Here is a 27337-nt window from a genome sequence, read left to right on the forward strand (position 1 = left end):
ACAGTAGTGTGTATGGGGTATAACCTGTGGTGGTGTGGACCCCATTGTTATAGGTCCAGACTAGTTTGGGTACATAGTCAGGCTAATGCTTCTTCTTGACTTCGTCTAATGTCCTCAACGTTTGAATCACAGTACGATTAAAGCGCTCACAGGCCCCATTCCCTTGGGGGTGATATGGGGTTGTTCGGGACCTTTCAATGACGTACAGTTCCTCCATAACTTTACCCTGAAAACACGCTCCTTGGTCTGAATGGATCCGCTTCGGACACCAATAGACCCGGATGAAATCCTGACAGACTGCTCGCGCAGCAGACTCAGCTGTCTGGTCCCGAGTCAGGGTGACCACCGCAAACTTGGAGAAGTGGTCGGTCATTACCAGGCAGGTGTTACGCACACGCCCGGACTGACTGGTGTGAGCGTGATTAGTGATCCACTGGACCATGAACCGAGGAGTGCCTGGAGGGGCGTGACTAAGTATCAACTCGGTCCGACCAAGGTCGCACGGAGGCTCAGTGGACTCCGTGAACCAGGGAGGAACCGAGCAGAGGGACCAGGTGCTACTCCAGGTCAGACCCCGGTCACAACTGTTGACCCACACCAGGGAATGCAGGAACAGGCAGGTTAGGCTGGCATACAGACAGGTGGGTACTGGTAGGCACGGCTGGTATGCAGACAGGTGGGTACTGGCAGGCACGGCTGGTGTGCAGACAGGTGGGTACTGGCAGGTAGGAACGCAGGCAGGATAGGGACCAGTACAGACTGGGATACAGGAACAGAGCCGCTGGTGCGGTAGACAAGCAGAGCAGAGCAAAACCCGCCGGTGCGGTAGACAAGCAGAGCAGAGCAAAACCCGCCGGTGCGGTAGACAAGCAGAGCAGAGCAAAACCCGCCGGTGCGGTAGACAAGCAGAGCAGAGCAAAACCCGCCGGTGCGGTAGACAAGCAGAGCAGAGCAAAACCCGCCGGTGCGGTAGACAAGCAGAGCAGAGCAAAACCCGCCGGTGCGGTAGACAAGCAGAGCAGAGCAAAACCCGCCGGTGCGGTAGACAAGCAGAGCAGAGCAAAACCCGCCGGTGCGGTAGACAAGCAGAGCAGAGCAAAACCCGCCGGTGCGGTAGACAAGCAGAGCAGAGCAAAACCCGCCGGTGCGGTAGACAAGCAGAGCAGAGCAAAACCCGCCGGTGCGGTAGACAAGCAGAGCAGAGCAAAACCCGCCGGTGCGGTAGACAAGCAGAGCAGAGCAAAACCCGCCGGTGCGGTAGACAAGCAGAGCAGAGCAAAACCCGCAGGTGCGGTAGACAAGCAGAGCAGAGCAAAACCCGCAGGTGCGGTAGACGAGCAGAGCAAAACCCCCAAGCGCGGTAGACAAGCAGAGCAGAGCAAATACACACAAGGTACTTACAATGAAGTAGCGAGTGGACACTAAACTCACAAACAGAAGTATAGAGACAACGAGTTGGAGTTAGGTGCAGGTTCAGACACTGCAGGAAAATAGAAAATATAGACATAAAGACAAACAAGTAACATGCTATCACACTGTTCAGACAGGAACAAGATACAGGAACGAGCCTTGGAACTCGGCCCCCAGGGTGGCGGAAACAGACAAGATACAGGACAGGACATGGCAACTCAGCTGCACAGAACACACTGAAAGAAAGTGGTGCTCAGGCACCTCCTACTGGGTGAGGGGGTTAAGTATCCAGTGACTCACAGCAATAGGCTGGGGACGCATTAGGACTGTGCACACAGTAACTATAAGAAACAGGCAGTAACCGTTCTGCCGCCCTAAGTAATCAGACAAGAGACATGCACACAGCAGGTAATGGAGCAAAGTGTGCAGCCTGTACTGATAGGTAAGATGGCAGTCTTGCATGGTGGGAGTTGGTAAGCCTTGCCAGCACGCCGCCAGGGATGTTACAGCAGTACTGTGGGCATCTAATCGATTGTCCCACCAAGAGGTAATCTATCATCAACACTTCAAGTGGATCCTTGGTCCATATGGTCTGTATCGGTGCCCTCTGTTCTGTGCTTTTGGTTAGGACACACATTCAACACTGTCGGCACACTTCTTCAATCGTCCCCTCCAGCTGGGTGCAATATACATAATGCTGCAGCCACTTGTAAGTTTTTCCCGTGCCGAAGTGAGCTCCAAACTCGTGAGCTTCTTAGGCAATTTCTCGTGCCACTCTTCCAAGGACTACTACTTGACATCTCGCCTCTAAGTCAGCAGGCTGTTGCCACTTGTGGTATAGAACGGCTTCTCGAACTTTCAATCTATCCCACTGGCGTATCACGGACTTCGTTTCGAGATCTAGGGCAGCTATTTCTTCCTTGTCAGGCCTTTTTCCTTGAACTACCCAGCTTTTCACTTGCTGCAACCCTGCATCCTCATCTTGGACCCAACCCCATTCTTCGTTAGTCCTTCCCAGTGACTTGAGTAGAGGTCGAGCCTCCCCCCTTAACTGTGCCGCAACCGCGATGAGTGTGAATTTGTGCAAGTCCGGGATATCCTCTTTTTCTAGGTGCTCATCACGGTCTTCTCCTGGAGTCTCGAAGGTTACTCTTGACAATCCATCAGCGTTGGTATTCTCCGTGGCAGAGCGGTAGCAAATCGAGAAGTCAAATTTTGCGAGACGGGCAACCAAACGCTGCTCCATGGCCCCCAGCTTGGCAGTGTCCAGATGGGCCAACGGGTTGTTATCCGTTCACACTTGGATCTTGGCTCCCTTTAAGTACTCGGCGAATTTCTCCTTCATGGCCTATACTAGGGCGAGGAGTTCCAGCCAGAAGGAGCTGTAGTTATGGGGGTTCTGCTCCGTATCCCTCAAGGACCTACTGGCATAGGCGATGACTCTTTCATGCCCATCTTGAATCTGCAAGAGGACTGCTCCTAGTCCATGAAGACTGCCATCCGTGTATAAGAGGAACGGTCGGTCGAGATCTGCAAAGGCCAAAATGAGGGCTGATGTTAAGGCGTTTTTCTTCAGTGTCTGGAAGGACTCCTCCTATTTCTGTTCCCAGGGTATGCCCTGGTTCCCTCAACAGTCCCTCTCAGTAGCTCATGCAGCGGGCTTGCTATTTTCGCATAGTCTTTGATGAACCGCCGGTAGTACCCTGTCAATCCAAGGAAGGCCTTTAACTCCCGTAGGGTTCTAGGTACTGGCCATTGTTGTATCGCAACAACTTTAGTTTGGGAAGGCAAGACTCCATCCCGAGACACCTCGTGGCCCAGATACACTCGATCTCTTTCTTGAAAAGATGACACTTCTTTGACTTTATATTCAGGCCATGGGTCCATAATCGTCCGAGCACCTGCCCGAGTCTGTCTACATGCTCCTGAAAAGTAGCAGAGTAAATGATATCATCCAGTTATATCAGCGTAGCTTCAAAGTTTGTCACCCAAACACTTCTCCATCAACCGCTGGAACGTCCCCGTTCCCAAACAGCATCCTATTAAATTCAAACAGTCCCATGGGGAGTATGAACGCTGTCTTTGCCTTGTCCTTTTCTGCCACCGGTACTTGCCAGTACCCGCTAGCCAAATCCAGAGTAGAGAAGTACTTCGCTTTTCCCAGGATTGTCAAAGACTCTTCGATACGGGGCAGGGAGTATGAATCTCGCATGGTGCACGCGTTTAACCGCCTGTAGTCCACGCAGAAATGAAGGGTCCCTCCTTGACAAGCAGAACTGGTGCTGCCTATGGGCTCTGACTACTCTGCACCACTCCTGAATCCAACATCTGTTTCAGCAGGGACTTCACCTCTTGGTACAGCTTAGGGGGTATCTGTCGATATCTTTCTCGAATCGGAGGAGTGTCCCCCATCAGTATCTCATGAGTGATGGCATCCGTGCAGCCAAAGTCATCAGCGTGATGGGCGAACGTGGCCTGATTCTCCCACAGCATTGCTTCCACTGCTTGTATCTGATCCGAATTTAGGGCTTTCACATCCACCCCCATCTGAGTCAGTAGAGCTTGCCCATTCCATTCTGGAGTCGGTGCCCTCTTCTCTTCGGCTGTGATGGCCAGAGTCCAGACTGCATCATCTACTGGGGCCAGGGTCATTTCTCTCGAACTCAACACTTCACTTCGATGTAGGTACACCTGGGCCAGCTCCACTCTCGGTGGTAAATGGACTTCTTTCTGCCCCATATTCACGACTCAGATGGGTACTCTCCCTTCTCGGACCACTGCCAGAGTCCGGGTCACCAGGACATTCTGATCTATTTCACCTAGGCCCACTGGTTCAATAGCCACCTCCATACATTCAAGGTTGCGGAAAGTTCCCACTGGCAGTGGGAGAATGATCTCCTGACCAGGAGGGAGGTTGAGGGACGCCCTTCCCGGCACTCAAATAATTCTCACAGACTGGTGTATCGGGACGCTCTTCTGAGTCCCACAAACACATATCAGCCGTTGAAACGCTTTCTGAGTGGCCATATGCGGGGTGGCCGGTTTCCAGTACCCAGGCCCCCGTTTAGTGAACATTATCTGGTCTAACTCCGCAGAATATTCATACCCATTATCATCGGTATACCTTCTTTGAATGGTTCAGGGACCAACAGGATACCTTTCCTTCCCCCATCTTGTCCACATAACTGCATGTTCATCCACATGACCCCCATGACTGAGATCGGTTGCTGATTAGCCGCCGTCACCCGAATTAACGTCTACTGTTCTGGCTTGGCCATCGCCTGGAAGTCGCGATTGAAGTATGACTCGGGCTTAGTCGTCACCAAACAGTCCACTGGAATCCCTTCGAACTCAGCTCACAGGATGGGACAGCCTGCAACCAGATGTTCAGAATTGTGCTGGGTGGTTTGTCCTTCTACCCCCCCCCCTGCAGTATGCCCCACTACTGCAGGGGCTGGAAGTTTAACGGCAGCACTGGACATCCCTGCAGATCACTCCGACACTCTCTAGCCAAATGCCTTTCACTTCCACATCGCCAGCACTGTGCAATATGGCGTCCCTCTCTTCGTCCACGTGTGGGCAGGGCCCTTGACATCGAACCAGCTAGCCGCTGTTAAGGACGTTGGGGCCTCGGGTAGAGTCGCTCAGGCTAGGGGACCGCTGGTGGTGGATATTAAGGACTTTGATAACACGGCCAACCCACAGACATTGTAGGCAGGGGACCATAAGGGTTCAACGGACCAGTGTAGAGAGGTCTAGGTTCAGGGGCCTGAGGGAAGGTCTGATAAGGATCTGTTAGGGTCGGGTTTGTGATATCAGGGCTGGCTCCCATCCTCCTTTCCATTTGTGTCAGTTTTTCTTGCATAATATTCAGGGAACTCTGCAGGTCCTGCACTACCCTGAACAGGGTCTCTTCATTACTTCCGCCCCCGACAGTTGTGACGGCCTGAGTATGCACCACTCCGGAGGCACAGCTGTCTTCCTTACTTCGGGCCACCGCTTCTACTGATATTTGTTGAAAACTTAAGGCCGGATCCACTCTCACTCGCTCATGCCGAATCTGTCTCAGGGAAGTACTGAGTCCCAGAATAAATTTTTCTTGTAATATCCGGTCTACAGATTCCATGCCGCCTACTCCGTCTGCCTCCTTCTTTTGTACCTCTGCAAGTACTTCCTGCAATGCTGTGGTGTATTGGGAGACTTCCTCCTCTTCTCACTGCAATCGATAGAAGAATTTTGCCCGGAGATGCCCCACATTAGCCGTTTCACCGGATATCTCTTCCAGAAACTTCACCATCTCTTCTAAGGTGCTACGTGTGGTTTCCGGTTGCAAGAAAACATTTCTGCGCGCCTCACCCTCCAGCGCGGCCAGAGTGATTTCAACTTGTAGTTCTGGGCTGACATTATAAATCTTGACAGCGCTCTGCAATCTGGCGACCCGTTCTGTCAGGGTTATATTCTGGCCATCAAATTTGGGCAGAACACTAAACAACGTGCTCACAGGGAGGGCCCTTGCAGGGGTCCCACCATTACCTGCGGTACTCACGTTAGCCACATTGCTGTCCGCCATCTCCATCTCTGTGACCGTACCCTGCTCGCAGCGTCACTTGTAGTGGTGTTCAAATAACACCACAAGGCAGATTCAAACAGGGGGGTGCCAAGGCAACAAAAAAAGCGATCATATGGCCCATTAAGGTGAAAAAAGTGAAAAAACTTTATTATAAATATATCACAGGAAATATGGGGAAGAGAGGAGCAAAAAATACATACATTTGCATTTAAAATACATAAAAATAAACAAAAAACATGTAAAGTGCAGGTATAGCATCTCTTTGAAATCGTACTAAAGTCACAGCTATGGTAAAGTAGAAAGAGTGCTATCAACGAGACAGAGGAGACATATTTGCATTATATATCCCATCTAATTACATTTCATTGTATCACAGTCCCTCATATCACACATGGCTTCATCGGCCGTCATTACCTTAATAAGGAAATCAAGACCTGCACCACATGTATTCACCCCATGCAGATTCAAGTACGGGACAGCAGACGAGAAGGCTGAAACAAAACTCCGGGTTTATTATGTACAAAGGAATTATATGCCGGAAGATGAAAATAATATTTACAATAACAATATTATCAACATGAACATAGGAAGATATAGCTGGAGTTGAGTTGAGTCCTTTCCTTGTATACGGGATTGTTAAGGGAGGGCAATAACCCTTCACGGTTGACCAAGTGAGTGTCAAATTATTATGTTGATTGCGCAGTCCAACAGGGAACCAGACGGAGACAGTGTGCTCTGTATGGGAGGATTCAAGAGAATCTCTGATCCCGTTTATTTTGCTTAGCATTTTATATTGTTTTGAGTCTATTAATGCCCAATCATCTACAGCCGTACTACAGGCTTGAACCAATGTTAGTGCAATTATTACGGAAACACATATACTCGTATGGTCATATTATCGTTAGTTCGAAGCACGCTGGAAATTTCCAAGGTCAATCCTGGCCTAGACTAGTTAGATAACAGGAGCAGGGTGTCTGACAAAATGTTCTTGAGATAAAAAGTTAGTGTGAGAAAGTTCCATGGGAAGAGAAAGAAAGAATATATGTTATGCAAGGAGTGATAATAACATGATTTTAACCCCTTAACAACATCTGACGTACTAATACGCGTCTGTGCCCTGGGACTTAAGAGCCAGACCCGTATTAGTACGTCATCGCGATCGCGCGCGCACACAGGCTGTGCGGGCGCGATCGCCGCCGGGTGTCAGCTGATTGTCACAGCTGACACCCGGTACTATGTGCAGGGAGCGGTCCTACACCGCTCCCAGCACATTAGCCCCTGCGATGCTGCGATCGAAGTCAATCGTGGCATTGCGGGGGCAAGGGGAGGTGATCGCCGATACTCACCTCCTCTTCCGGCTTCCAGCGCAGTCTGCAAAGGCTTCCCGGGTGTCGTCATGACAACATCCGGGTCACCAGACAGCAGGAAGATTGTTTGGACATGCGCAGTGCATCTCCAAACAATCTTCACACTGTGCACCGCTGACAGCCTGCATGGCATAGGGATGGTGCTCCATTCCTATGCCATGCAGGCGATCAGAGAAAAAAAAGTGAAAGTCCCAGAGTGGGACAAAGTAATAAAGTGTATAAACTGTCTGAAAGTGGAAAAAAAAAAAAATATATATAAAAAAAATAATCCACCAAAAATAAAAATATAATGCACCCATCAATAAATATTATTATAAAAAAAAAAAAAAACAATAAAAGTACACATATTTGGTATCGCCGCGTCCGGAACAACCTGACCTATAAAACTGTCCCATTAGTTAACCCCTTCAGTGAACACTGTAAAAAAAAAAAAAAAAAACCGAAGCAAAAAACAATGCTTTATCACCATACCGCCAAACAAAAAGTGGAATAACACGCGATCAAAAAGACGCATATAAATAAAAATGGTACCGCTGAAAACGTCATCAGCCGAAAAATAAAAGTTATAGCTCTCAGAATAAAGCGATGCTAAAAAATATTTTTTTCTATAAAATAGCTTTTATTGTGTATAAGCGCCAAAACATAGAAAAATGATACAAATGTGGTACCGCTGTAAACGTACTGACCCGAAGAATAAAGCTACCTCATCAATTTTACCACACGCGGAACAGAATAAAAAAAAAAAAAAAACAATTCCTGAATTGTTGGTTTTTGTTTATTCTGCCTCCCAAAAATCGGAAGAGAAAGCGATCAAAAAATGTCACGTGCCTGAAAATGGCACCAATAACAACGTCAAGTCATCCCGCAAAAAACGAGCCGTCACATGACTGTCTGCCAAAATCTGGAAAAATTATAGCTCTCAAAATATGGCGATGCAAAAACTAGATTTTACTAAAAATGCGTCTTTTAGTGTGTGACAGCTGTCAGTCATAAAAACGCCATATGATTCTGGCATTGCTGTAATCACACCGACCTGAAGAATAAAGTCGTCTAATCACTTATACCGCACAAGGAACGGCGTCAAAAATAAACTCGGGTTAGGATTGGGCTAGGGTTAGGGCTGGGTTTGGGGCTAGGGTTGTGCTATGGTTAGGGTTGTGCTAGGGTTAGGGCTGGGGTTGGGATTTTTTTCAAAAGTAAGAAAAAAAGATGACGATATGGCGACTAGTGTTGAGCCCAAGTGCTCGCTACTTGAGTTTGCATCGGGTGCTCTGGTATGCATTGAGTATCGTGGGTATTTGAGTGACATGCTCGAGTCTCTGCCCCATATGCTTCGCGGCCAAAAAAACTTTACGGGGATTGCCTGCCATGCATGAGCGATCCCCGCATGTTTTTTTTTGGGTGTCTAATAACCGTGAAACATGCGGAGCAGGGACTCGAGCATGTCACTCGAGCACACGCTGTACATGGTGCATACCTGAGTACCCGATGCAAACTCAAGTAGCGAGCACTTGCGCTCAAGAATAATGACAACTTATTCAATATGATGACCTAATGTAAACAAATTCTGTGCCGTACCTCTGGGTTCAAAATGTTCACTATACACCTTAATAAAATCCTTGAGGGGTATAGTTTCCAAAATGGGGACACTTGTGGGGGAGCTCCACTGTTTAGGCACATCACGGGCTCTCCAAACGCGACATGGTGTCCGCTAACGAATTGAATGGAAAATCGGCTCAAATTGTTAGCGGACGCCATGTTGCGTTTGGAGAGCCCCTGTGTGCCCAAACATTGGAGCTCCCCCACAAGTGACCTCATTTTGGAAACTAGACCCCCCAAGGCACCTATCTAGATGCATAGTGAGCACTTGGAGCCCCCAGGTGCTTCACAAATTGATTCGTAAAAATGAAAAAGTGAAAAAAAAACACTTTTTCATTTTTATGAATCAATTTGTGAAGCACCTGGGGTTCCAAGTGCTCACTATGAATCTAGATAGGTGCCTTGGGGGGTCTAGTTTCCAAAATGGGGTCACTTGTGGGGGAGCTCCAATGTTTGGGCACACAGGGACTCTCCAAATGCAACATGATATCCGCTAACAAATTGTCGGCTCAAATTGTTAGCAGACACCATGTTGCGTTTGTAGAGCCCCTGTGTGCCCAAACTTTGGAGCTCCCCCACAAGTGACCCCATTTTGGAAACTAGACCCCCCAAGGCAAAGTGTTTTTTTTTTTTCACTTTTTCATTTTTACGAATCAATTTGTGAAGCACCTGGGGGTTCCAAGTGCTCACTATGCATCTAGAAAGGTGCCTTGGGGGGTCTAGTTTCCAAAATGGGGTCACTTGTGGGGGAGCTCCAAAGTTTGGGCACACAGGGGCTCTCCAAACACAACATGGCGTCCGCTAATTATTCAAGCAAATTTTACAATCAAAAAGTCAAATGGCGCTCCTTCCCTTCGAAGCCCTGCCGTGCGCCCAAACAGTGTTTTTTCCCCAAATATTGGGTATCTGTGTGCCCAGGGGAAATTGCACAACAAATTTTGGGGTCCATTTTTTCTTGTTACCCCTGTGAAAATAAAAAAAAATTGGGTCTAAAGTAACATTTTTGTGAAAAAGTTAAATGTTCATTTTTTTCTTCCACATTCAAAAAATTCCTGTGAAGCACCTGAAGGGTTAATAAAGTTGATGTGGTCCCTAAAAAAAATGGTTTTGTAAATTTTGTTGGAAAAATGAGAAATCGCTGGTCAACTTTTAACCCTTATAGCTCCCTAACAAAAAAAAATTTTGGTTCCAAAATTGTGCTGATGTAAAGTAGACATGTGGGAAATGTTATTTAGGCTATGTGCCCACGTTGCATTTATGAAGCAGAAAATTTCTGCTGCATAAATGCAAGTCCTCTCCCGGAAAAACGCATGCGGAATTCCGCACGCGTTTATCGCGCATTTTTCACGCGTTTATCACGCGTTTTCCACATGCGGAATTGCCTTGCGTTTTTTATGCATTGGACAAAGGCAATTCCGCTTGCGGAAACGCAAAATTAAATGACATGCTGCGGATTTTTGAACGCGGCATAAACGCTGCGGAAAAATCCGCAGCATGTGCATAGAACTTGCGGAATCCCATTGGGGACCATGGGGTGCGGATATACATGCGTTTTTCAAGCGTTTACGCTGCGGAAATTCCGCAGCATATACGCTTGAAAAATGCTACGTGGGCACACAGCCTTATTAACTCTTTTGTGTGACATATCTCTCTGATTTCAGGGCTTAAAAATTCAAATTTTGAAAATTGCAAAATTTTCACAATTTTCGCCAAATTTCCGTTTTTTTCACAAACAAATGCAAGTGATATCGAAGAAATTTTTCCACAATCATGAAGTACAATATGTCACGAAAAAACAATCTCAGAATCAGGGGGATCCGTTGAAGCGTTCCAGAGTAATTACCTCTTAAAGTGACAGTGGTCAGAATTGTAAAAATTGGCCTGGTCATTAACGTGCAAACCACCCTCGGGGCTTAAGGAGTTAAAGCAAGCAGACAAAATGGAGTTGCTCTAGCATGAGTATCAATATGTCCTTTACACTTGGATTGCATGAACATTAATATGTCCTTTACATTCTCCCCTAAAAATTATCAACAATAGAGGTGCTTTCCCAGGGTCATATTTTGAGCCTGAGGGACATTGGTCTTCACCCAATTAGTGCCCTTGTTACCAATTGAGGCTGTCGCGTCATGTCCATCCCCCCTTGTTTGTTCATATACTCATAAAGCTCTGATCTTCAGACGTGAGGTTGGTTGGGGCATGCGGGTAAAGGTCATCATTCCCTTGTCGTCCAGGTCCTCAATGCTGGTTACATCTGGGAGGTCCGTGTACAGTAGCACTGGATGTCGGTTAACAGCATTCTCCTTGCTCTCTGATGACTGTCAGGTTTTCCTCATGCAAAATAGGATACAATAAAAGACTAGTTTTAGTAAAACATATATTAACAAGATGCAAGCTGCAATATGCAACACTCCTTGTAATATTCCAGCAATCCATCCACCAATCCCTTTAAATCAATTAGCAGGATTTAAAAAGGAAAATGTATCAGACCACCAACTGTCTTTGGTCAATTCATTATGTTTGTTATATTCTTCCCTGAGTTTCCTAATGTCTTCTATTTTAGTCTTTAACCGTATGGTAGAGTTGGGGTCAATATAGTGACAACAGGCTGGGCCTATAACTTGACACATCCCTCCTTGAGCTGCTGTCAAATAGTCCAGCACTAAAGTATTTTGATTAGCCACTATAATAAGTTGATTCTGCACTGCAACAGTAGTATTAATTACTTTCAATACACTCCAAATCTGGTCATCTAAGTAATCAGTGACTTCCACTAATTTGTGTAACCATAGGGTAGAGGAAGACAGTACTGGCTATCTTATTAGGTATACTCATTTGTACTAAATGAGGTCTTCCTGATGGGCGTGGGGTGTTGTCCTTAGCACGTTTATAGATGGTATGAAGAGGGATGGCTCTCATATCTACTTTACTATGGGGAATAAGATAAGTGGCTGGAGTTAGCCGGGCCAACGTGCAAGTCCCCCCTACTCCGACTGGGAGCCATTTGTATGCATTATTCCCACAGACCCAATATGTGGCTGATGGTGGATCCCATAAAGCAGAGTGCTGTAATACTAATTTATGCACCAAATCGATAAAAACTGTGTTATTTGATAGCATACACCATGAAGACATTTGTCCCAGGGGGCTACAATATCCAACATCCGGATTGCCACATGTTGGATCACTAGGCTTATATTCAGAAAATTCATGTTTTACTGCTGTTGGGGTCGCCAGGAGCACTTGATATGGTCCGTCATACAGTGGTTCTAGTCCGTGTTTCTGAACATGCTTCTTCACATACACATAATCTCCAGGCTTGAGGGTATGACAACCTTCTGCAGCAGCTGGATCTGAAATAGAAGATGATACTAACGCATGGGTGTTAGTTCTTTGGCAAGCTGAATCACATATTGCACAACATAATCTGTTTCTTCTGATAATTGTTGTGGGGTAAATCTAGCTATAGCTGGTTATGACCCAAATAGTATCTCATAGTGTGACAGTTTGTGTTTCCCTATGGGGGTGGTGCGTATGTGATATAGTGCAATGGGAAGGAGCTCAGGCCACTGGGCCGTAGTCTCCTACATTATTTTGGTTAATTGCCTTTTCAGCGTGCCATTCAATCTCTCCACCTTGCCGCTTGACTGTGGATGGTAAGGAGTATGTAACGTCACTGTTGATCCGATCATGGTAAGTATTTCTTGATATACACATGAGGAAAAGGCTGGTCCTTGATCACTTTTGACAACTTCTGGGACTCCATACCGGCAAACAACTTCAGAGACCAACTTCTTGGCGGTAGTCTCACAGGAGAACCTGCAGTCGTGACAAAGCCTCTCCTTGCCCAGATCTCCCCAAGATCATGTGCAATCCCGAAGGCGTATCTCGAGTCAGTAAATATATTCACACGTTTTTCTTCGGCCTGTTTACAAGCAGCAATCAGGGCTTTGAGCTCTGCTTCCTGTGCTGACATACTGGGGTGTAAGGCTGCAGCCTCTACCAATGTATCTTCAGTTGTGACAGCATATCCAGTATGAAACCTGCCAGAGGTGTCAGCATATCTGGATCCATCCATATATAACGTAAGTTCTGGGTCATCCAAGGGTACTTCCCCCACTAGAACAAGTGGAGTTGACTCCGCAGTAATTTGTTCCAGACAATCATGCGGTGGAGCCTCTTTCCTCCTCTCCCCCCTGTCAAGCCCTTAAAATATGGGCTCAGGATAAGTTGGCTGATCAATCCACTACCCTCAACACATATTTATGTCCACTTTGAAGTTAGGGCTAAAATATGGTGATGTAAACTAATTCTCTAGATGGTCATATATCCTTAATTTCCTAATAGATGCACATACACGTTGTCTGGTTTACAGTAATTGGTTTAGCAAACACTTTTTTTCAGCATTCCACTACACAAAGACTGTCAGTTTCTGTTTGCATTTACATATCAGGGCAGGCAATTGACTTGTACAGTGATGCTGCAGGGTGCGCAGAATAGCCCTAATCAGTTTGCAAAGAACATGTCTAGCTGTCTGCTGCCGTGGCAGCTGGACAACTCTGAGGTAGTACTATTACAATATGTGGATGATCTTCTCTTGTGTGCCCCCACGGAGCAAATGTCCATCAGGGCCAGTGTTAGCCTCCTCAAGCATCTATCAAAACTGAATTGTCGAGTCTCAGCCTCGAAACTTCAGTTTTGCCTCGGTCAAGTGGTCTTCTTAGGCCACTGCCTTACTCAGGGTGCCAGACATCTCACAGAAGAAAGGAAGACTGCCATCTACCTGCTACCATTCCCAAAAGATCCCATAGAGCTGCAACAGTTCTTCGGACTATGTACATATTGCAGACAATGGATCCCAGCCGCCTCACGTCTGATGCTGCCCCTATATGATGCATTAAAAGAAAACACTCTGGCTGATGTAAACAACAAGGACCACCAAGAACTGTTGCAACAAGCCTTTGAGCAACTAAAGTCAAGGATAATGACAGCCCCTGCCCTTAGAAATCCGGACTATGCTCAACCTTTCCATTTGTATGTCTCTGAGACGGGAGGGCATGCAGCCGGAGTACTCACGCAGAGACACTGTACAAAGCAGCACCCAGTCGGTTATTACTCAGCGCATCTGGACCCGGTAGCCAGAGCCTCCCCCAGCTGTCTACGAGCAGTTCACGCCACACAGCAGTTACTTGAGAAGACGGCGGACATCATCCTTGGACATGGGACTCACATTTATGTCCCACATGATATTACGGGTGTTCTGGCTTTACAGCAACCTAAACATCTGTCTACACAGAGACACCTGCGGCTGCAGTGTTCATTGATTTTGCCAGAAAATGTGAAATTACACCGGTGCACCACCATCAACCCAGCCACCCTGCTACCACCACCTGAAGGAGAGGCGAAAGATGCTCCACCGCATGATTGTCTGGAACAAATTACTGCGGAGTCAACTCCACTTGTTCTAGTGGGGGAAGTACCCTTGGATGACCCAGAACTTACGTTATATATGGATGGATCCAGATATGCTGACACCTCTGGCAGGTTTCATACTGAATATGCTGTCACAACTGAAGATACATTGGTAGAGGCTGCAGCCTTACCCCCCAGTATGGCAGCACAGGAAGCAGAGCTCAAAGCCCTGATTGCTGCTTGTAAACAGGCCGAAGAAAAACGTGTGAATATGTTTACTGACTCAAAGTACGCCTTCGGGATTGCACATGACTTTGGGGAGATCTGGGCAAGGAGAGGCTTTGTCACGACTGCAGGTTCTCCTGTGAGACTACCACCAAGAAGTTGGTCTCTGAAGTTGTTTGCCGGTATGGAGTCCCAGAAGTTATCAAAAGTGATCAGGGACCAGCCTTTTCCTCATGTGTATATCAAGAAATACTTACCATGATCGGATCAACAGTGACGTTACATACTCCTTACCATCCACAGTCAAGTGGCAAGGTGGAGAGATTGAATGGCACACTGAAAAGGCAATTAACCAAAATGATGTAGGAGACTACGGCCCAGTGGCCTGAGCTCCTTCCCATTGCACTATATCACATACGCACCACCCCCATAGGGAAACACAAACTGTCACCCTGTGAGACACTATTTGGGTCATAACCAGCTAGAGCTAGATTTACCCCACAACAATTATCAGAAGAAACAGATTATGTTGTGCAATATGTGATTCAGCTTGCCAAAGCACTAACTAACACCCATGCGTTAGTATCATCTTCTATTTCAGATCCAGCTGCTGCAGAAGGTTGTCATACCCTCAAGCCTGGAGATTATGTGCATGTGAAGAAGCATGTTCGGAAACACGGACTAGAACCACTTTATGACGGACCATATCAAGTGCTCCTGACGACCCCAACAGCAGTAAAACATGAATTTTCTGAATATAAGTCTAGTGATCCAACATGTGGCAATCCGGATGATGGATATTGTAGCCCCCTGGGACAAATGCCTTCATGGTGTATGCTATCAAATAACACAGTTTTTATCGATTTGGTACATAAATTAGCATTACAGCACTCTGCTTTATGGGATCCACCATCAGCCACATATTGGGTCTGTGGGAATAATGCATACAAATGGCTCCCAGTCGGAGTAGGGGGGACTTGCACGTTGGCCCGGCTAACTCCAGCCACTTATCTTATTCCCCATAGTAAAGTACATATGAGAGCCATCCCTCTTCATACCATCTATAAAAGTGCCAAGGATAACACCCCACGCCCATCAGGAAGACCTCATTTAGTACAAATGAGTATACCTAATAAGATAGCCAGTACTGTCTTCCTCTACCATATGGTTACACAAATGTGGGACAAATTAGTGGAAGTCACTGATTACTTAGATGACCAGATTTGGAGTGTATTGAAAGTAATTAATACTACTGTTGCAGTGCAGAATCAACTTATTATAGTGGCTAATCAAAATACTTTAGTGCTGGACTATTTGACAGCAGCTCAAGGAGGGATGTGTCAAGTTATAGGCCCAGCCTGTTGTCACTATATTGACCCCGACTCTACCATACGGTTAAAGACTATAATAGAAGACATTAGGAAACTCGGGGAAGAATACAACAAACATAATGAATTGACCAAAGACAGTTTGTGGTCTGATACATTTTCCTTTTTAAATCCTGCTATAATTGATTTAAAGGGATTGGTGGATGGATTGCTGGAATATTATAAGGAGTGTTGCATATTGCTGCTTGCATCTTGTTAATATATGTTTTACTAAAACTAGTCTTTTATTGTATCCCATTTTGCATGAGGAAAACCTGCCAGTCATCCGAGAGCAAGGAGGACACTGTCAACCAACATCCAGTGCTACTATACACGGACCTTCCAGATGTAACTAGCATTGAGGACCTGGACGACAAGGGAATGATGACCTTTACCCGCATGCCCCAACCAACCTCACGTCTGAAGATCAGAGCTTTATGATTATATCAACAAACAAGGGGGGATGGACATGCCGCGACAGCCTCAATTGGTAACAAGGGCTCTAATTGGGTGAAGACCAATGTCCCTCAGGCTCAAAACATGACCCTGGGAAACCACCTCTATTGTTGATAATAACATAATTTTTAGGGGGGGAATGTAAAGGACATATTAATGTTCATGCTATCCAAGTGTAAAGAACATATTGATACTCATGCTAGAGCAACTCCATTTTGTCTGCTTTCTTTAAAATCATGTTATTCTCATTCCTTGCATAACATACTTCTTTATTTCTCTTCCCATGGAACTTTCTCACACTAACTTTTTATCTCAAGAACATTTTGTCAGACACCCTGCTCCTGTTATCTAACTAGTCTAGGCCAGGATTGACCTTGGAAATTTCCATCGTGCTTCGAACTAACGATAATATGACCATACGAGTATGTGTTTCCGTAATAATTGCACTAACATTGGTTCAAGCCTGTAGTACGGCTGTAGATGATTGGGCATTAATAGACTCAAAACAATATAAAATGCTAAGCAAAATAAACGGGATCAGAGATTCTCTTGAATCCTCCCATACAGAGCACACTGTCTCCGTCTGGTTCCCTGTTGGACTGCGCAATCAACATAATAATTTGACACTCACTTGGTCAACCGTGAAGGGTTATTGCCCTCCCTTAATAATATTTACAATAACAATATTATCAACATGAACATAGGAAGATATAGCTGGAGTTGAGTCCTTTCCTTGTATACGGGATCTCTTTCTTGCAGACGGCAGGCAAGCCTTGTTTCACTCTCACAGAAATGGCTAAACGCTGTGTTGTGTATTATCTCAAGTCTTCAATCTCCAGGGAAAACGTTCAGGAAAAGGATAAATTTCACTTCTACTTGCTACAGTCCGTAATTTTCTCTTTCCATAGAGTAACAGTGTCTTTTTTATAGTCTCTGTGATCAGAATCCTGCAGGAGTCTCTCTCTCACTGTTAACTCAGACACACATGTGGTATGTACTTCCTGGTTCTTCTCTCTCAGCACATACCAACCACATCAGGGGGAGGCAACTAGTCCAAACACAAGACTCAGAGGGGAGCATGATGCCTTAAAGTCACAGTGTATTCAATGTCCAATAAAAGCCGATCCCTTACATGGGGACAAGACTCAGTCCTGGGGGAAGCACCGGGACTCTGCACTGGGGACCGGTAATGAGGGAGCAGGGACTGTGTGATAGAGGGGACAGGACTCAGTCCTGGAAGAAGCACCGGGACTGTGCACTTGGGACCGGTAATGAGGGAGCAGGGACTGTGTGATAGAGTGGACAGATTGCCAATTACTGGGTGCAAGGGATATTAACCCTCTTAGTGCTGTGGTCACATTACAGAAGACAGAACGTGCTCCCGTCTGTGTCGCTAGATCAGAATCTGTCTGTATTGGATTAGATTGGGTCACTTCCTTCCTGATGTCGCTCGCTGCTCTATTACTGTACAGTCTCCATTATGGCCGTCACCCGCTCCATATGGTAACCATCAGGAGATATTAATGTTTTATCATTCTGTTACTGACGTCCCTGGTTCTGCCTTCCCGATTTTTGTGGCTGTTCCCTGCACTTTATAACTTTTGTGTCTTGTTTTTCTGAAATATTTAATAAATATTCAGATAATTTTAGATTTTTCTTTCAGATTTGTTCTGTGTTTTTGGTGCTGGATTGGAGATATTCTGTGATAAATCCCTGTATGTGACTATAATGTGATTGTGTGTTATACCGGGGGCAGGACGGGGCCATGACTGGATGTAGTGATCATGTGAAGCCGGTAACAGCTCCGGAGATTTCTTACATGGGATCTTTATGATGTTACATCGTCATCTTCTCCCCATTCAGGTCCCTACAATATCGGATCCTCTCAGTGGAGATCTTCTATATAAGAATTTTCCTGATTGACCCGTCAAGGATGGATAGGGACAGGGACAAGATGGCGGAGAGGATATTACATCTCACCCTAGAGATCCTCTTCCGGCTTACTGGAGAGGTGAGAGATTCTGATGACGTCACGTTACATCATTCTTATCTATGGGAATAACAGATGGACAGAACTGGAGAGGTGAGGACTCTGGAAATGTCTGTAGTGAGATTTATTAATGTGTCTCTCCATAACCAGGATTACACAGTAGTGAAGAAGACCTCTAGTGAGCACTGTCAGGCCCCTGTGTCTGAGGGATGGGAAAGACCCCTGAGCCCAATCATAGGTCCTCCACCTTACCCCCTGATACATGAGGACATCAATGACCAAAAGATCCTAGAACTTGCCTACAAGTTGATTGAGCTGCTGACTGGAGAGGTGACACTGCTGGGCATGTTGAGATATTATACAGTAATGCTATGAAGGGATCGGGGGGATGACGGTATCATTGTATGTGTCAGGTTCCTATAAGATGTCAGGATGTCACAGTCTATTTCTCCATGGAGGAGTGGGAGTATTTAGAAGGACATAAAGATCTGTACAAGGATGTCATGATGGATGTTCCCGAGCCCCTCACAACACCAGGTAATAAACAGGACTAAATACACACGGCCTATAATTATCTGTATATAAAGAATGAATTCAGTCCCTGTATGTGTTTCCTCCAGTTCTATCCAGTAAGAGGACAACACCAGAGAGATGTCCCCGTCCTCTTCTTCCACAGGACTGTAAAGAAGATCCCAATGTTCCTCAGGATCATCAGGTAGATGGAGAGAAGGTGCCATGAGATCTCCCCTATGATGTGTAGAAGGCTGTGAAGGTCTTGTGTTCAGTCTTGTTTTATACCTCAGTGTTAGACACTGAATGGCTAATTTATTAGAGACACTTTCACACTCCCATCTAAAACTCATTAGACACGTGACAGCGAAGTGCAACATAAATTTGAGTGATCTGTTTTTAGAATGGGAAGATAGAGAGTCAGAATGACTTCGAACACTGTCACAACTCCAATATTTAAAAAATTGCCAACTTCATTGTTTTTTTCGTGTAATGGTATTGTGAGAAAGATGTGAGCAATGAAATATATCCAGTGGTATTGGATTTCAACAACATATGAAGGAAAATGTGAACAATAGTTGTGAGAACATGTGGTGCAGTTATACAGACTGCAGCTGAATACTGCGCTAGTGTTCAGCTAATGTGTGTGGATGCAGTCATCATTCCTTAGAACTGATGGGTGATAGCAGCTGGAGACCAGTTACACTGTCATTACCGACCAACGGAAACAAAATGGGAAAAATCTTCACTGGGCAAAATTATCAGTGACCAGCGGGAAACATTGTTTGCTTGGATAAATTCACATTGATGTTGGGAGGGTCAGAATTTGACTCAAACAGCATAAATCCATGTACCTTTTCTGAAGCAACAACCAACTACATGGCCCAAGTTGAGAATTGCCAAGACTTTATTGCAGACATATAAAAGACACAAATGCACAAAAATAAATAAAAACAAGGCACACCACAGATGATACAAAGGTGGAGCACCTGCACCTAAATAATATGTAAAGTAACCAATATATCGTTCATGTAGCTCCAACATGTAAATATATAACAACCAGTAAATGGTATGATAGAGCTTTACATATTAGATTAGTTAGGCAGCATAAAATACATAGATGGCAAACCACATATGGAGAGTTAAAAAATATAAATACAAGAACCTATCCTGTTGGCACGGGCCAGTATTCCTGGGGAACAATCTCAACACCTTGTGCAATCTATGACGCGATTAATTGCTGAGGTTCTGAAGGGCAAAGAAGATCCTACCTGCTACTAGATGGGTGTCTCTAGTAATGTGGCCATTCAGTGTATGTTTTATACTTGGTGGAGATGACTGGATAAAGTGGATCACAGACATTAGATGATCTTCTCTGTTTTTCTACATAATTTCTGATGACTTCTCCCTCTGTCAGTGACTTTTACAGTCTTTGTTTCAGGGTAAGGATCTAACCCATATTAATACTACAGAGACTTATGTGAGGGGTGATGAGTGGTGTAAAGAGGAGATTCCTACATATAACTGCACAGGTGAGTAGTGACATCTATGGATGGATGGACCCGTGTATGTTCGGGTCCAACGGTTTCAGCCGCACCTTATAATAAAGTTCGGTTCAGGTACCGTACCAGTATCCGAACATTATTCCAAACCCTATTTAAGTAAATGGGGGCCCCAAACATCCAGCGATTCCCACGCTGTCATCTGAGTGACAATGTGGGAAACACTGGCTCTGACCGTCTGTAACCTTATTGAAGTCACTGCCGGTCACAGTCGCTGGGTATCGAAGTTCCCACCAAGGCGTTGGAGTCGGTATAAAATGGGCCGACAACTAAAATATATCATAAATTGGTACGGTAGTTTAATGCAGTATGTGCTGTAAATATTTTCATAAGAATTTGGGAAAGTTACGAAATGTCCAATAAATGTCTATTCTATCTATTCCTGATTTAAGGATTTAGCCTTTTAGTTGAGATAAATCTGTGCTGCACTTCATGCACATGCTCAGTAGTGAGGCAGTGCTGTGGAGTCGGAGACGAAAGTCAGGGGGATTTAGGAGTCGGTGGTTTAGCTTACGATGACAGCGTGTGAGCCAACAGCTGTGACTGGCGGTGAAAAGGTTACCGCCAATCAGGGGTAGACTGATGACTACTACTCTCATCGTCGTACGCCTGGTCTAACTAATAGCAGCGAGAGCAGACGACACTGATGAGAGTACTCACCAGCCAGCGCCTGTGAATAGTAAGAAATATGTCAGTGAGATGTATAATTAGTGCAATGTGTATGTAGTTTACTGTCCATTAAATAAACAAATTAAAGGAAAAAAATGGTATCACTTCCTCTTTATTTTTAATACCCAACTTAGGGAAAGCTGACAGCTGGGGGCTGGTGTTATTATTCTGGGAAGAGGCCAATATCCATCAAATATCCATGGATCTTCCCAGCCTATTAATATCAGCCTGCAGATGTCTGTATAGCCTTTACTGGTTATTAAAAATTAATAACCGCCAAAGGCTAAGCAGACAGCTGCGGGCTGACATTAATAGGTTTGGAAGGGGCCATGGATATTGGCCCCCTCCCAGGCTAATAACACCAGTCCTCAGCCGCCCCAGAAATGGCTTATCCATCAAATACGCCAATTCCGGCACTTGGCCTCTGCTCTTCCCGCTTGCCCTGGTGCATTGGCAAGCGAGGTAATGGTTTTGGCGTTGATGTCCGTTGTCATCAAGCCCACAGGTTAGTAAGGGAGAGGCGTCTATCAGACACCCTCATTACTAACCCAGCAAGTAAAAAGAGAAAATAAACATAGGAAAAAAATCTTTATTTGAAAAAAAAAAAAAACCTCCCCAACAATTTCCTTATTTTCCCCATTTGTTTAAAAAAAAATAAAAATACACATCAGTCCACCGTAGTCCAAATGGAGGTCCCACGACGATCCCAGTCTTTTTCATCCAGTTTATGGAGCTCCGTTCAGAGAACGCAGCGCTATAGACTGGAGCAGTCGCCGCAGACACACCCAGCTGCTGTGAACTGAGGTGACCTCTGTAAGGTTATCTCAGTTCACAGTGGCCAGTTCTCAGAATTCTCAGAAGGGCAGCGCGAGTGTCCGACTAATAAGAGACCTCGAGCCTGGCACTTACACTTTTTATTTTTTTAAATAAATGGAGGAAAGAGGAAAATTGTGGGGGAGTTGGGTTTTGTTCAAATATTTTTTTCCTGCTTTTCTTTTTTTTTTTTTTCTTGCTCTTTTTACTTACGGGGTTAGTAATAGGGGTGTCTGATAGACACTGCCCCATTGCTAACCTCTGGGCTTAATGTGAGAGGACATTACTCTGCTGACATCAACTCCAAATATTACCCCTCTTACCAACGCACCAGGGCAAGCGGTAAGAGCTGGGCAAAGTGCCAGTACTGGCACATCTAATGCATGGGTCTTTTCTGGGGCGGCTGCGGGCTGCTATTTTTAGGCTGGGGAGAGCCAGATATCCAGAGTCAGTCACTGCTTGAGAATAGCAGCCTTCAGCTATTTGCTTGAGCTTGGCTAGTTATGAAAAATGGGGTGGACCCACATCGTATTTTTTCAATTTATTTAAATAATTTAAAAAAAACATACCGTGAGGGCCCTCTGTTTATGATAACCAGCCAAGATAAACCAGACAGCTGAGGGCTTCAGCCAGCAGCTGTCTATTTTACCTGTGCTTGCTACCAAAATTAGGGAAGATCCCATGTCTGTTTATTTTTCTTATACATATTGCGCCAGCTAATACTTGACATGGCTGTGATGGGGCCAGAAGTGCCTTCACAGTAACAGCTTGTTGACTGGCTGCCTTTCAATAAACCTTGTTTTTGCATCCGACCCCGAACAGTAACACAGACTTCTGGGTTAAGTCTGTGTTCAGGATCCGTGCATGGACACTAGGTATCCGTTACTGACCCTGAACTTTATCGTTCTGGTTTGCCGATCTCTAGAGACTACTAAATGCAGAGAAGTCACAGATTCTACTCAGTCACTGAGAATAACTTCAGGTGTTGATTTTTTCAGAGTATGTTCACATGGACCTTTTAATGTGGATTTTATGCTTAAAGATTTAGAGGCTGGTCCATAATGACTGTCTCTGTGCACACTAGTTTGAATCAAGGCGTGAGGTGAGCTAAGATGCACATCACTTAATGAATTCACCAGAAATGATACTCAAGTCAGGAACTGCATAAGTGTTGATGAATTTGTTGGCCACCACCAATCCCTGTCTGTGCTTCATTCACTTTGGAGGAGCTGCTGGGACTGGCATGAAAACGCCAAAAATTGCAAAATTTTTGCATAACTTCACAATTTGTAAAAATTTAGCATCTTTTCAGAGTGTTTTTTGCCAGAAGACTGGTGTGTAAGCACTTTAAATAATTGGGTCCTTAGTACTTAAAGTGAATCTGACACTTGTTAAATGCTGTCCAAACCATGGCCAGCATGTATTAGGCATTGGATGTACGATCTCAGCCATATACAGTACAGACCAAAAGTTTGGACACACCTTCTCATTTAAAGATTTTTCTTTATTTTCATGACTGTGAAAATTATACATTCACACTGAAGGCATCAAAACTATGAATTAACATGTGGAATTATATACTTAACAAAAAAGTGTGAAACAACTGAAAATATGTCTTATATTCTAGGTTCTTCAAAGTAGCCACCTTTTGCTTTGATGACTGCTTTGCACACTCTTGGCATTCTCTTGATGAGCTTCAAGAGATAGTCACCGGAAATGGTCTTCCAACAATCTTGAAGGAGTTCCCAGAGATGCTTAGCACTTGTTGGCCCTTTTGCCTTCACTCTGCGGTCCAGCTCACCCCAAACCATCTCGATTGGGTTCAGGTGTGGTGACTGTGGAGGCCAGGTCATCTGGCGTAGCACCCCATCACTCTCCTTGGTCAAATAGCCCTTACACAGCCTGGAGGTGTTTGGGGTCATTGTCCTGTTGAAAAATAAATGATGGTCCAACTAAACGCAAAACGGATGGCATAGCATGCCGCTGCAAGATGCTGTGGTAGCCATGCTGGTTCAGTATGCCTTCAATTTTGAATAAATCCCCAACAGTGTCACCAGCAAAGCACCCCCACACCATCACACCTCCTCCTCCATGCTTCACGGTGGGAACCAGGCATGTAGAGTCCATCCATTCACCTTTTCTGCGTCGCACAAAGACACGGTGGGTTGGAACCAAAGATCTCAAATTTGGACTCATCAGACCAAAGCACAGATTTCCACTGAGCTAATGTCCATTCCTTGTGTTCTTTAACCCAAACAAGTCTCTTCTGCTTGTTGCCTGTCCTTAGCAGTGGTTTCCTAGCAGCTATTTTACCATGAAGGCCTGCTGCACAAAGTCTCCTCTTAACAGTTGTTGAAGAGATGTGTCTGCTGCTAGAACTCTGTGTGGCATTGACCTGGTCTCTAATCTGAGCTGCTGTTAACCTGCGATTTCTGAGGCTGGTGACTCGGATAAACTTATCCTCAGAAGCAGAGGTGACTCTTGGCCTTCCTTTCCTGGGGCGGTCCTCATGTGAGCTAGTTTCTTTGTAGCGCTTGATGGTTTTTGCAACTACACTTGGGGACACTTTCAAAGTTTTGCCAATTTTTCGCACTGACTGACCTTCATTTCTTAAAGTAATGATGGGCACTCATTTTTCTTTACTTAGCTGCTTTTTTCTTGCCATAATACAAATTCTAACAGTCTATTCAGTAGGACTATCAGCTGTGTATCCACCAGACTTCTGCACAACACAACTGATGGTCCCAGCCCCATTTATAAGGCAAGAAATCCCACTTATTAAACCTGACAGGGCACACCTGTGAAGTGAAAACCATTTCTGGTGACTACCTCTTGAAGCTCATCAAGAGAATGCCAAGAGTGTGCAAAGCAGTCATCATAGCAAAAGGTGGCTACTTTGAAGAACCTAGAATATAAGATATATTTTCAGTTGTTTCACACTTTTTTGTTAAGTATATAATTCCACGTGTTAATTCATAGTTTTGATGCCTTCAGTGTGAATGTACAATTTTCATAGTCATGAAAATACAGAAAAATCTTTAAATGAGAAGGTGTGTCCAAACTTTTGGTCTGTACTGTATGTTGTACGCTGAAACACTGTAGCATTTCAGAGAAAAACATACTGTTAATAGCCGCCGGGGGCTGAGATGCATTGGTGACTAGTCATACAGACGGCTCCCCGGCAGCTTCTCCCCGCCCGCTGACAGTGACTGACAGACCTCTGCCTATATGCACACATAGGCCATCTGTGCGACTAGTCATCCATGTGGCTCAATCTCCGGCGAGACAGAGTACCTGATACATGCTGACCATGGATTAGGCAGCATGTATCATGTTCACTTGAAAGGCAATGTGTCAGTAGGATCGAGGGGGAAAAAAACGATGGTGTTCAAAATTTGTCTAAGTCCTCCTTCACATGTACTTGTCTCTGGTACGTGTCTCGTCCGTTTTCACGCATACCGGAGACATGTACACACGCACACCCATTATAATCTATGGTGCTGCTTACATGTCTGTGTTTTTGTTATGAGGCTCCATAGTCTTTGCAAAGAGCCACTTCCTCGTCACTCAGCGCTGTGCGAGACCCGGCGGCTCTGAAAAGCGGTGACATCAGTCTAATTTTCTGAATTTAGTGAATTTGTCTTTTACATACTCATTAGTGATGGGCGAGCGTGCTCGGAACTGCTCGATACTCGTCCAAGCATTGGGCTGTTTGATCAAGCACAACGCGATGCTTGGAACTGCAAGCTGCTCGAGTGCTCAGGTCCAGTAAGAAGTTGATTTGAATTATGAGACCATTTTCCCATCTTCTGGAAAAATGCTCGAGTTTGCCATTCACTTCCATTATGCTCGTTACTCAAGTTGAGCATGTCGGATGTGCTCAACTTGAGTGCGAAGCACTTCAGTGCTCGATCAACACCAATACTCATATCAGAATTATAGTATTGATATTTTGGACCTAAATTTAAAGGATGATGCACAATCTGAACAGGTCACTACCACCTCTTATCGACAGTCCAATAATTTGGAATAAGGTTTGGTTGAGAGAGGCTATCTAAAATGGTCTATTAATATCGCTAAAATATTGTTGCTCAAAAAGATCGCAATTTACTCTTAGAATATCGTAATAGACAAAATAATATCCAATACCAGGCAGTATTTTCAACATCTTACTGTAATGATTTTCAATCAATGTGTAATATTACATGTAAATTTTTTCTTATTTGTCAAAATTTGCTAAAATTCTAGAACCAGGGATAAAATGTGTTTTCCATAGGTAAACTTCTCTCTCCTAGTTTATTTTTAGAAAATCCTCATAAAACTTTGACATGGATACAGCAGAAAGATTCCAATAAATGCAGGCATTCAATTTGTACTTGCCGTTCTGCCATGTGGAATTCCAAATCATTCTTAGTTTTCTAAAGGTAATAATTATACCATCCAACAATACCTCAACTGTAACACCGCTTTTGTTTGTTATAAATTTAGCATCTTGCAACATTTGCAAATTACAATATGTAGGGTGTACAACTGGACCCCTAAAAATGCATACTAGGCATCCCCTATCGGATATAGGCAGCGTATCACATAATGAATCTGCCATTTTATTTTACATCCATTCATAATTCAGATCCTACTGGGTTCACTATGCAAGGGATTGAAAGGGTTAATCCTCCCACTCAAGGTGGCAATCATCGCTGCAAAGTATTTAGCATTGAAGCCTTCTGGATCTTCAAGTTGGATACAAGTGTTCCATAAGGATTGAATAAAAAACAAGTTCTATTTCCGCATTACTAGTTAGGGTATGTGCACACAATGCAGAAATGAAGCAGAAAATTTCTGCATCTCCCTGGCAGAAAAAACGCATGCAGATTGTGCATGCGTTTTTCCTGCAGAATACATGCGGATCCGCATGCAGATTCACATGCGTTTCCGCATGCAGATTGACAAGCGCTTTCCAGGCGATGTTAGCATCACCTGGAAAGTGCTTGATAACTAGGTCACACTATATAAATCCATGCAAACAGCATGGATTTATACAGTGTGAACCGAGAGAGTGTATATACTTACCTCCGATGGCCCGCGCTGTCCTGCTCAATCTGTTCTCCCTCGCCGGCAACTTTGAATTGAAAGACCTGCCGACGTCAGCGTCACGTGACCCGTCACATGACTCTGACGTCACCGCAGGTCCTACAACTCACTGCAAGTGCCGGGAACCAAGCAGGAGCGGAGCGCGGGCCGACAGATGGTAAGAATACATTTATTTTTTATTTTATTCTTCTTTTACAGATTTTTTAATGGTACCTGGGTGTGGATGAGACTCTCCTCTCCTCTACACCCGGGTACCATCCGCACATTAGAACGCACCAATTACGCAAGTACAAATG

General features: G+C 44.9%; 2 protein-coding genes across 3 annotated transcripts in view; both read left to right on the plus strand.

The window, feature by feature from the left end:
- LOC141271460 (uncharacterized) overlaps positions 1 to 27337 on the plus strand; it is a 549319-nt gene that overhangs the window by 159191 nt on the left and 362791 nt on the right. The window lies entirely within an intron of this gene.
- The window catches only part of LOC141270718 (uncharacterized), a 111851-nt gene that overhangs the window by 72806 nt on the left and 11708 nt on the right, over positions 1 to 27337 (plus strand). Inside the window, exons 2-6 of one of the 2 annotated variants that reach the window (XM_073680808.1) lie at positions 18270 to 18417; positions 18547 to 18726; positions 18810 to 18933; positions 19017 to 19111; positions 20336 to 20438. In XM_073680808.1, coding sequence (XP_073536909.1) covers positions 18340 to 18417; positions 18547 to 18726; positions 18810 to 18933; positions 19017 to 19111; positions 20336 to 20438 — 580 coding nt within the window. In that variant the 5' untranslated portion in view covers positions 18270 to 18339. Of the gene's footprint in view, positions 1 to 18269; positions 18418 to 18546; positions 18727 to 18809; positions 18934 to 19016; positions 19112 to 20335; positions 20439 to 27337 lie in introns of those variants that run through there. The other variant, XM_073680809.1, reaches the window with a different exon arrangement.

The sequence above is a fragment of the Phyllobates terribilis genome, unplaced genomic scaffold (assembly GCF_046119375.1).
Source record: "Phyllobates terribilis strain yellow unplaced genomic scaffold, ASM4611937v1 Scaffold_5__5_contigs__length_657084704, whole genome shotgun sequence".
Lineage (NCBI taxonomy): Eukaryota > Metazoa > Chordata > Amphibia > Anura > Dendrobatidae > Phyllobates > Phyllobates terribilis.